At 37.7% G+C, this 12504-nt stretch overlaps 1 protein-coding gene across 31 annotated transcripts in view; it reads left to right on the forward strand.

The window, feature by feature from the left end:
* Nucleotides 1-11223, forward strand: part of CELF2 (CUGBP Elav-like family member 2) — a 392945-nt gene extending 381722 nt beyond the window's left edge. For all 31 annotated transcript variants that reach the window (XM_075599457.1, XM_075599436.1, XM_075599441.1 and 28 more), the window contains 2 exons: nucleotides 5316-5487; nucleotides 6966-11223. In XM_075599457.1, coding sequence (XP_075455572.1) covers nucleotides 5316-5443 — 128 coding nt within the window. In that variant the 3' untranslated portion in view covers nucleotides 5444-5487; nucleotides 6966-11223. The remainder of the gene's footprint in view (nucleotides 1-5315; nucleotides 5488-6965) is intronic.
* The last annotated feature ends 1281 nt before the right edge of the window (nucleotides 11224-12504 follow it).

Raw genomic sequence — 12504 nt, forward strand, 5'->3', positions numbered from 1 at the left:
TTTGTATCTTTTGTGCACTTATTGGATTATAAAACTCCCTGTATTGTTGTGTCTATTTTGTGAAGTGAACATTGTTAGTACTGTATGTCGTATAGAAATGAATTTAACATTAAAGTAATTCCATTAAATAATACAGTAAACATTATATATATATAGATATATATATAGATATATATATATATATAGATATATATATATAGATATTATATACAGTTTATATTTATAAATGTAGTGTGTCTGTGTACATATATCTATATATTTATTTATATAAAATCTACATATATATGTACATAGATGTACCTACGTAAAACATATTTTACATTCTGAAACAAATCTTGGCCAGAGATTGATTTCACTTGGGACAGGTGTAAGGACTGCTCTCCAGTCACAGTATGATGCATCCAAAATGTGCCAAAAAATAAAAATAATATTAAAATTATGAAACGACAGAAGGAAGAAGAGGTTTCTCTCTCCACTGATGGAGGGAGACCGGAATACCCACTTGTATGCACTCCAGGTATTGCCTAAGTAGTGAAGGACCAGTAGAACATGGGTGTAGAGAGACAAGTTTGTATGAGATATCAACACAATATGAATCTCGAATAGAGGACAGGGCAATAGTAATAACCCCTGGATATGAATGTCTGATAATATTAATAAAGTTTAGTTGTATGCCATTCATATGGGAACTCACTACATCCAGATCTCAGGTGTATATCGACTGTTTTGGGCTCGGTGTAAGACTTATTTCTTCCTTCTGGCTTTTCTTGTCTAACAAAATGAATTGCGAATCATTTTAGTTTGTTCTTAATCAGACTGTAAAGTATTGAGGTGCCCCCTTAAGTGGAGGCGTGCTTTTACTTAAAAAATAAATGATGATGATGATGATGATGAATAGTCATTTAAAATCCATAGCGCAAAATATAAGCTAAGTGACCATCTCTGTGCGTCCTTTCTTCCTCTTAGCATCAAAACCCTGAAATCTGACCTAACGTAATTTTCGTAACGCAATTTCCTCTGCAGCAATTTTGGAAACAAGATTTACAAGCGTCTTACTTAAACTTGGGTGCGCTTTTTAAGAGCTTGGAACAGAAGTGCAGCGTATATGGTGTACACTGTACTTTAAAGGAGCAATCCAAGCGCTCTTTCTTTTAACATTTATTTACATTTTTTTTAACATAGGATTGAAGCAGGGGGTCTCCGGAGCTGAACGCCATTAATTTCAGCTCCGGGGACCCTCTGCTTCTGGACATTCTTACCTCTACAGGGGGTGCCTGTAGCAGCTCTGGCTGAGCTGGTGCCGGAGCTTTGAAACGCCGCCATATTGTGAACCCTGGTAGCCGAGCGCAGCGGCTACCGGTGCCCCCTATGGAGGGAAGTATCTCCAAAAGCAGGGGGTCGCTGGAGCTGTGGATTGCCGCTTTAAGATGTATAATTTGACGTTTCTCTGTAAGTAGTTTCAGGGTGTGACTGCACAGCAGCACCACCTGTTATCTTCAGAAGGAATAGTTGAGCTGATTTGAGTGATTCATTTAACCCTTTTACTCCCCGATAGTACTGCAATCATTCACATTTATTGCCACCGGCAGCAGTCAATGGGTTAAAGTAAACACAAAAGGCCAGGTACCTAAAACCATAGCAACAAAACCAACGCACAAAACTACAGAAATATATTCCTAGCATCTGTTATAAGGGGGCTTAATCCAGACTCTATTGAAGGTCTACCAACGAGAAAGAACATCAATGGTATAAGACAAACTGGGGGACACAAGGTTTTCTCGGGGGGGTGGGGGCGGAGCGCTGCGCTTACAGAGATCCTGCGCATTTCCCTACGTGTCGCCATGGCAATTTGGCGTCAAATGACGCAGCGGGGTCACATGATGTCGCTTTGCCATGGCAACGCGACACCACATGTCGTGACGTCAGAAAACATCGGGGAAAAGGTAAGGGGGAATGTGAACAGGGGGGGGGATAGCAGGCAGGGAGGAGCAAACAAAAAAGATTGCGCGCCCCTGGAATAAGTTACAGATCTGCATTATCTCTAAAGATGGGCGATTGTTTTTTGCAGATTTGGAACCGCCTCTGATCGCCGGTTCCTTAGGTCCGCGGATTTCCGTGAATCAGTCTCAAAAAGGGCGATTTGTCTTTTACGGCTTTTTTTTTTTATCACCGACAATCCAATCCGCGGATTGCTGAATTCGCGGATTGGATTGTTAAAATCCACCAGCAGATTGCGGATTCCGAGGATTGGATTGTTAAAATCCACAAGCGGATTGAAACTGGAACAATCCATCAACTGGTTTTACAACGCGGGACGGATTTTGAATGTAAAACTCGGGAAATTCTACGAAACGGATTTTTACAGTTTTGCCCGTCTGTAATTGGCATCACTTAGATTAAGTGATGTCTCTACACAAGAAAAAATCTCTCTCTCTCTCTCTCGCTCTCATTGTTCCCGCTGGCGCAGTCACAGCGCACAAGCGGGAGAAGCCGCCATTCTAAACGGATTAGAATTGCACAACAAAGGAGCAGCGCTAACATACCATAGCACCCGCTGGCATGTGCCTGATACATCTGTATTCAGTTATGAGGGCCAGATACCCTAAATTCTGTTAGGTCAGGTCAAATAACGTAAGATTACCTGAATTAGTAACACGTTATTTTCACTGCGTTTACTGCTGATCCACAAAAGTAATTACATGCAAAACAACAGCCTAACTCAGCGTCAGGTAAAATTAGCACTGCCTTGTGTTAGCTTCAAATAATCGCCCGCCTTACCTAGAGGTGGGGTTACTTCCATCCAGACCCTAAAACATGGGTGGGAGAGAGATACCTGATACTGTATATATGTTAATGTTAATATACAGCACAACCCCCTTATAACGCTGTGCTTGGGGTCCAAAGAATCACATTGCACTATAAGTGGATCACGTTAGAAATAATGTACTATTATATGCATTGTACAATAAAGTATTTATGATACCAATAATCATGTTGTAAAGTATTCATAAATACGAAAATTGGGAGCCACGCTTGCATCGCGTTATAAGCGGATTCACGTTGTAACGGACCGCGTTATAACGGGGTTGAGCTGTACTTTGCATATCCCAATCCGCATATTACCAGGTAAAATTGTCTCTCCCTTTCTCCCTTTATTCATTTCCTGCATTAACCGGAACGGTCTTCAGTGGATATGCGATGTTAGGGGAAGTGCCTCGGTACCTATCATTAGCACTAATGGCCAGAATAAGTGACCATGCGCTATTTAAAGGCGTTAAGGTTATGTTAGTCGCTTTAGTGGATAGGTGTTACCATTAACCTAATATTATTTTAAGTTAGCATTAAATCTATAGCCTAACAAAGTTTAGTATACCTGGGCATCTTCTGTTCTATATAAGGGTAGGGCGGTAACTAGTTCAATGCTAATACAGTACACATGTATTTCTGTTTTCATGGGAACCCCAGTAAATACAGGGATTGTGAGGAAAGCATTTTAATGTTTAAAAGCCCATCCCATACACTTGGCAAGTTATGAGTTGCTCAGTTAACAGGATAGCCAATGTAAGTTATACAGTACACATAATACTGTAGGTATGTATTTGCCGAATGGTGGGATCTAACCCCATTTCGTTTTGATTCCTTTTTAAATATCTCTCTCCTGTAATTATTCAAAATATCTGTAACATTATATTTCAAATGGGTCACACCAATTGTGGTCAAAAGTTATTGGCAGTTAAGATTTTAAGTAGGTCATTGGAAATGCATTTAACTATATGTAACCATATTACAGAAGTGTAATCTCTCTCTGCTTTTTGTTTTCAGGATCTGATGTATAGTATAGTATATAAATAGATTTCTATTTTTAGACTATATGTTATATAGTGCTTTCAGTGTATGAAGCGTTGTACAGAGAATTTTGCATAGAATTTTGCATTCACAATGACTCTGACCCGGAGAGGTCAAATCTAATTTTGGTACCTAGGATGCAAATGGGGTTTAAGATGAAGCAGGGAAGATGATGGAGACACTGACATACATACTGTTCATGGCACCCTTTAGTAATATGTCTATATGATCATCAAAATATGAATGACCTTCAATAAAATAAACGGCCACGAGTTATTGCATTATTAATAACTTGTATTTATAAGGTGCCCACATATTCTGCAGCACAGAGACGGAACGCGAGAGTGACGACACAACAATGGTTGGGGGTCAAAAGCCTTTTAGCATGGTATTAAGTTTAGTTTTGTCAGGAGGGTGCTGGGTAATCCTCTTTCAATTGGGTTTTGAGGGGACTTTTGAAAGTGTCAATGGGGGGAGAAGTGTCTGATAAGGGATAGAAGTAATGAGAGATGAGGAGAGCCGTAGGCCATGAGCCAATAAGAACCCTTGTGTGGGAGAGTGCATGCGGATTACATTGGAAATGTAGAGTAGAGCTGCGTCATAGAGAGCTTCGTAGGTGAGAATCAGAACTTTGACTACCCCTACCCAGCAGAATCACATTCAGAGTAGAGATTTGCACAGGGAAGCAGCTGACGTACAGTAGAACGGTTAGTGAGGTAGATAAGTCTGGCAGCAGCAATTGGGATGGACTGGAGGGGGATCAGTCTGAAGGGATACTAACTGTGAGCAGGTTACAGTATTAGAAGTGCATGAATCAGAATTTTGGTGCGTGGCCCACAGGATAAGTGTTTCTTTTCACATGGTCCTGAAGAAGGTTCTTCTGAGGATCAAAATGCCACGTATAGTATATGGGGGTCTAAATAAATAAATCACCACCCTTTTCTTGATTCTGTCCTTTTCTTTCAAATCTGATGTCTATTTCGGGTGCATGTATTAAGATGATGAATGTTGACACTGGCTTGTAAAGAGTGGAAAAACATACATTATGCTTCTTTAATATTGAGGATAGCACAAGGTGACCAGATTTGTCCCGGCAAAAAACGGGACAAATCTCACGCATGCACGATCGGCACTTCCCAGCAGTAAGTGCGCATGCACGATCAGCATTTTCTGAATGCGCATGCGCAAAAGGCGCTTTCCGGTCGTGCGTGCGTGCGTGACAGGAGCTTGCCGGTTGCACATGCGCAATAGGAGATTGCCGGTAGCGCATGCGCAAGAACAGACGGCAAATGCCGATCGCATATGTGTAAGATTTGACAGAGCCCGGAAAAGTCGGGACAGAGCCTGAAAAAATGGGACTGTCCTGGCTAAACCAGACGTCTGGTCACCCCAGGATAGCATGAATTATCGTATCAATGAGCATCAACTTCTGATTTTCTCCTTCCCACCCTGTGTATTCTCCCTTGTAGGCTTCGTTAGCTATGACAATCCTGTTTCTGCACAAGCTGCTATCCAGGCTATGAACGGATTTCAGATCGGCATGAAACGCTTGAAAGTTCAGCTGAAACGCTCCAAAAACGACAGCAAACCTTACTGATCTTAACCCCAGAAGCTTTCTGCTCTTATTTTAGCTTTCTTAGGGTAAGTCCCATGAGCCAGCCTGTTCTCCACTGGGGGCTGAGGATCAAAACATTGCCAACACTCACCAAGAGAGACATTTATTTTTACATTAAACGCTTCCATTCCCTCCAACCCTGGCCCCCTGCCCTTGTCATTACTCTGGCTATCTTCCCCTACCCAGAATCCAGCAAGTTGTGCAACAATGTTCTGCTCCACTTTTCATTTTTCCTGTTCTTATTTTTTTTTTTTTTTTGTATAACATTTACAATAGCAACAAAACGATGTGCAATTAAACTCTGGAACCACAGGTGCCATCAAAAACACTGAAAAGGGAATAAGGTTTTAAAGACCTGGTTGTGTGATAGTGACACTACAGTAGCAGTTAAGAGGCTAATGTGGATGCCTAGTATGAAACGATTGCCAATGTGAGCACTTTTTTGTTTAAAGAACACACACAGAGGCATAAACACATAAGTCTTTCCACTGCGTCAAATTGTTTTAGAAGGTTTTTTTTTGATTCGAGGAGAATTGATAACACTGGTCAGAAAACACTGGTCTCCATTTATGTTAATGTTATTATAATGACACTGAGTAAAACACTGATTTTATTATTTATTGATTGATTGATTTATTTATGTTATCATTATTATACTATGATTATGTTGGAAAGGTCACGTGTAAAAAAAAAATATATATAAATAAAAAAGGCTTGGAGATCTGTTTCTAATGCTACAGGGTTTAAAAATAACAAAACGAGTGAAAAGTACTTGACGTTTCTTGAGAGATAAATTTAATAATAAAGGAAGCCACAGGCCTGTAAATTTTATTTGTAAAAAAACATTTCTATTTTTATACAAAAATTTTTACTGCCTCAGAAATAATGGGAGTTATTTATTGTTAACTTATTGGATACCTAAAGAGCAGTTCTCAATGCTAGCTAGATACATTTTAAAATAGACTCTAGAGTAACAAATTGTTTTAACGAATGAGTCTTTATTTTCACTATTGATCCCCATTATGCACAATTCACACTCTTCCTCTTGTACGTCTCCTTTTTTTTCATGTGGTTATCTTCGTTTGTTAGTTTCCATTGCGTAGTTTTAAGGTTTGTCGTTATCTCTGTTGTGTGGCATATGTTCAAAATGGCCGCCGCTCCCTTCTGTCCCCCCCCCCCCCTTTCTCCCCAAAGCAATCCATCTGCACTAACTCTAACTGGATGGTTTATTTTGGGCTGTTCATCGTGCTTCTTGTAAAAAAAAAAAAAATAATAGATATATTTGAAAAGAAATGCAAATGACGGAGGCTCTAATAACTACAAAGATTTGCATTACGTTATATTCCTGCACTCATTAACCCTTTCGGTACTGGAAAGGCCAGAAACGCATGGTCCATCTATGTACCACTGACTCCTCTAGCACTGAAGGATTCTATATGTGATTGTTGTGTCTGTTGCATAGATTCTGTGTAACTTTATACTCTTCCTTGTTTTTTTTCCCTAGAACATCTCCATGCCTGTTAGTTCACCGTTTGCCTAGCATGTCCCTGTGGCGTCTATAAAAAAAAAAAAAAAAAAAAGTTTCATCGTCCCGTCATTGTTTCTGATGTCTTTCTGACCTCACACCATATTCGGTCCTCCAACTGACTTAGTTTGACCTCTGAAATTTGCATGTGATCTCATCTAGCTCTGAATTCTGGGAAAAGTCAATGTGAAAAGCGTTGCAGCATTCACGCCAGACTGAAATTTAATATCAGACGAATGAATTATAGAGTTTAAAAAAGAAAAAAAAAAACAACAACAACAAAAAAAAAAAAGAAGGAAAAAAAACCTGTGGCAAAAAAAATAAATAAAATGTTTCATTTTTTTTTCTTTTCTTTTTTTTTTTGTTTTTTTGTTTCATAACATATAAAACAGACTTGAAAGTATTATACAGGGATTAGCATTCTGTATGGTCACTGTTACCTACAGCAATATGTGTAGAGGAATGCAGAATGTTGGTTTCTAAATAAAAGCAGACTGCTTCCAAAACAGTTTGAGAAAAACTGTCTGATTTTAAGTCTCTAGAGCTCTGTAATAGTTTTTACATTTTTCAGGCAGTGTAAAGTTTTTTGATAAGGCCATTTACGGTGGCTCACTTTCTCATTAAATTATATATATAGAACCACTTTTTTGTAGATTAGTATAAGAAAATATTTACCCTGTTTCGGGGCAAATGCTACCTAGTTCTGTCACCTTTTGCTGAACTGACTCACAGTTAGACAATCCATGGTTTAATGCACATGAAATTACCTATATTTTATACTGTTTAAATGTACAGAAAAGAAGGTAACTGTATGCTGTCCCGTTAGTGCTCCCGTGAATTGAGTTGTGGCTTCCTTAAGTCTTAACAGTCTTCAGTGTTCTGTGTTTAAGAAGTTTCAAAAGATAAAAAAAAATTGGTTTACTTGAACAAAAGAAAAAGAATTTTCAGAAATAAAAAAAAAAAAATCTGTTTGCTACAATTTCATGTGAAACAAAAACTATTCCAGAAAAAGAAAAAAAAAAAAAAAAAAAAAGGTTTTGTGTTGGCTTGTGAAGCATCGATGTTCTTAATTTCTATTGTGGGGAAACTTAGATGTCTTTGTGTTCAGCAAAATGTGACCGGTTTTTTTTCTTGTGAAGAAAAAAAAATCAGTGAAAGAAACAGTGCCAAATTCCAAAGGTACTTCCTGCCTAAAGCTTCAGTGTATTTCGTGTACGAAGTAATTTGATAACATGGGTATTTTATTATGTGTTTTGTATGAATCCCTTCTATTTAAAAAGAAGGAAAAAAAAGAAGAGAGAGAAGTTACAAAGTTTGTTAACTTGCTATCCTGTGGTCTTGTTGCCTGAAATTGTTGTTGTTTGTTATTTCTCTTTGCTGTTTTTTGGTAAAGCATTGTATAAGTGCCCATGTTCCACTTTTTTAACCACTCTGCACATCAAAGCTGTGAAAGCAAACCTCACAATTGTAATTTTCTTCATGGTCCGTGGAAGTCTCTAAGGTGAGAAAGGGTTGAACTTGCTACTCCTTTCAAGCATACTGTCCTAAAGAATCAGGGTACAAGAAGCACACACATACAAAGTATATAAAAGCACAGGCATCCAACATTTGTAGAACTGAAAGAGTTCTGTTTATCTAGTAGTTTAGTATTAGATACTGTACATACCGTAGTGTAGTGTAATAAATACCCATTCCCGAAAACCATCACCTATACTCCAAATTGAAAAGCTCCGTGCCGATATTGTTCATCCGTCTGAATCGTATTCTCCATAGTAACAAAGGAGGGAGAGGGAGTAGGGGCTATGATACCTTTATTAGACCAAGTAGTTGAAATGTTACAAGCTTTCAACCCTCTCACGGTCCTTCATCAGGCTCCCGTTCCTATGTGAGGAGCCTGATGAAGGACCCTGAGAGGTTAGAAAGCATGTAACATATCAACTACTTGTTGGTCCAATACAATATTACAATATATCATATCCACTACTCCTGTCCCTTCCTTTGTTACTACCATCCTTCCTAGAGGATTTTCTGTATCTATCAGAATGAAAGACCCATCTAAATAAACATGCTTTTTAGTTGGATTTTATTACTAATGACACAAATTTAAAGTTGAGGGAATTTGTATCCTATGTGTATAGCACCGAGTAACATGACAATATTTTTGTTTTAATGTTAGCAATATATATATATATATATATATATATATATATATATATATATATATATATATATATATATATATATATATATATATATATATACTCTTTTTTTCTAGCTGGAACAATGCAAAAGGCACATGCTTTGTAAAACACGGCCACCCCATAGTGACTAAGGTATAAACCCTATATAATTAAATATGCTAAAACCTATATACTGTAATCTATACAAGTTATGCCCCTATGTACCATTAACCTCTGCTAAGTTTATAATCATTTGTATATTGGTCCTTACAAGTGTTTACTATATACTCCTGTGTCCTTCCAGATGCATTTGAGGGCTATTTTATATGAGATATAAACAAAGATTATATATATATAAAAAAAAGAAAAAAACGATTTTTTGGTATATAGATTTATTATATCGATTTAATTGAAATTTCAAAATTTGTAATGCATTTTTGTCACGAGAAACACAGTTCACGAGCTGCAGCGTACTTATTACTTTGTGTTCGTACTATGATATAGGTAGTCTAAATACCTTTGTATTCCTTCTGTGTACAATCAAAGCTCCGAACCTTTTATAAAGTCCATCGCATTACTCCCAGGTGTAAATGCAGGGTATTAAAACCGCTTTATTTCAGAAGGGAAAGATATAATGCACAGGGAAAAACCCCAAATCAACAGCCTAATTTATACCCACTTAACTGCTTTGGTGCTGGACAGGTGTGTAATGCGCTCCTGCGGGGGTGCTCAACTCCAGTCCTCAAGACCCCCTCCCCCTCCCCCCAACAGGTCAAGTTTTAAGGATATCCCTGCTTCAACACGGTAGCTCAATCAGACCCTGCTTCAGCACAGGTGGCTCAATCAGTCCCTGCTTCAGCGCAGGTGGCTCAATCAGTGGCTCAGTCTTTGACTGAGCCACCTGTGCTGAAGCTGGGGTATCCCTAAAACCTGACCTGTTGGGGGATCTTGAGGAGTGGAGTTGAGCATCCCCTGCGCTTCCGTGAAGGCCTTATCCAGCACCGGCGTTTCTGAACATGAGGTTTGCACTGAAAAGACAGTGCTTAAAGGACTAATGTGTTCAACTTTCTTTCACCGCCGGGATTGTAGTTTTTTTTTGGCTTGTGCAACCCTGAAGTCATTTTAACTGTTGTTCTGTTTTTATTATCTCAAGTGCTGAATAAGGATAAGAAAAAAACAAAAACAAAAAAAACTGTAGTTTCATGACATTTTTGGACTACATCATACAAAAGAAATGTATTTGTGTGTTTCTTTCTTCTTATTTTTTTGTGCTGTGGGAATTGTCGTTTCGTAGATGAAATAAGAACTAATTTTGTTTCAAATTACCAATCGTTTTTTGAGTATCGTCTGAGAAAAGCCAAAGTTAATGCAATTTTAGTGGAAACTGTAAAACCATTTAAGTATTGTTTCTGTTCTATTGATGCATTTTGGTTTATGTTGTGTGATGGAATTTGAGCCAAAAAAAAAAAAAAAACAGGCTTTCCTATTTCTACAAACTGATTGTACTTCTGCATTTTGTACCAGTGCAACATTTTATACTGGAGATTAAAAACAACAACAAAAAAATAACAAAAGGAAAAGTTGTGGCTTACTCTCGAAGGCCCTCTCCCCCGATTACGACTGATTTTGGGTTTGATTTCCGACTGGTAAAAAAAAAAGTACGTTGGTTTCGTTTTCAACAATGAAAAACTTTGGCTTGCGATTTTTTTCCCTTTTTTTGTTTTTTTTTTCTGCTTATATCTAGCATTTAGAATTATGTCTAAAAAAAAAAAGCGGTAAGTTTCACTTTTTATTATGTATTGTGCAGTTACACAATAAGGTAATTAGAGTTAGTAGTACACAGTCACTTTAAGTGGATCAATGTATTTAGTCAAATAAAAAAACAACGTAGGGGTTTGCTTTTTTGCTGTTTTAGATCAAAGTTTTTTCTTGACTCTTCTGTCTTCATTGTGAACATAACTGTGTAGTTGAAACAGTCAAACTTATTTTTGTAACGTATGTTATTGTGTGATGCAGTTTTTTGCTTCTGTCTCCAATATTAAACCATTTTCCTAATACTCGTCTCTCTCTTTGTGTGCTGTGTTTGTTGGTGGTCATCCTGTAGTGAAACATCTATACACTTCACTGTTACACGTCTGTTCTTTTTATTTTCTCTATCTGTTGTGTATAAAAGTTACAGTCGATTCCACGTAAGTGAATGCCTGATCAGGACAACAACACAAAAAAGGGGGACAGTATCTTCCCCCTCCCCCTCCCCCCCAAACTCTTTTCTTAAATGGTTTAAACCAAATTTGTCTTTAGTGTTGTATGGGCCTTGAGCTAATTTAATTCCCGCCTGCAACATACCTCTCAGGAACTGATTCACGCCTTTCAATTTTTTTCAGCAGTGGGATTTTATGTCTAGATATTACTTAGTTTAAGACAATGAATGAAACATTACAGTTTTTAATTAACTAGTGGTATTATTTTAATGATAAAGCCAGGCGTGAAGTATGTTTGCTGCGATCAACTAGAACTAAGTATTTTTTTTACCTAAACCATTGCTATAAATGCAGCAGTGAAACATAACCCTGGATCAAATCATTAAAGCTTCTTAAAATACAGCCTTGTTGTAAGAGTGTTTTACAGCGCGCTGTATATCCCAGCACTAAAAGAGTTAATAGTAATAATGCAAGCAATGCCGGCTTTATGCAATATAGTTATGTGCTGTCATAAAAATGCTCTAACATTCCTGGCAGGCCTTTCAGCACTAATGGTTTTAATCATAGCCATAGAATCATGAATCCAGTTGCATATATTACACAAAGCAGTTTGATACTTATTCATTCTCCAAGTCAATAAATGTAAAGCACAGTGCTGCTCTCCTGCCATGTTTGGGTAAGGTTGCAAGCTAAAGTCCACCATGGAATAGGTTTCTATGGACGGTCCTATAAAATAATGGCCCAGCACAGTTCCATCACTCCTTAGCTAATGGTTATTTTAGGTACTTAGAGTTGTTCCTGGGTATAACCACCGAAGGTATTTTGCTGGCCACAAGTGCCTTCACCTAGTCACTATTTTAAAGATTACTGCTCAATGTCACTTTTATTATAGGCCAGATCAAGACCATATTAACATATTTAGAAAAACAGAAGCATAAAAAAATGTATTGACCAATTTTTATGTGTACTTAAATGTTCAGTATCTCACGCTGAGCCTCTCATTTACCATACACCGTGTGTATGGTCTGTTGATAATAAAATCAATCTAAGACTAGCTTGTCTATCAAAAGGTTAATACTATGGTCCAATAAAGACTACTTCCTTAAAGAATAATATCCACGTTTTATCATACATATA

The sequence above is a fragment of the Ascaphus truei genome, chromosome 5, assembly GCF_040206685.1.
Source record: "Ascaphus truei isolate aAscTru1 chromosome 5, aAscTru1.hap1, whole genome shotgun sequence".
NCBI classification, from domain to species: Eukaryota; Metazoa; Chordata; class Amphibia; order Anura; family Ascaphidae; genus Ascaphus; species Ascaphus truei.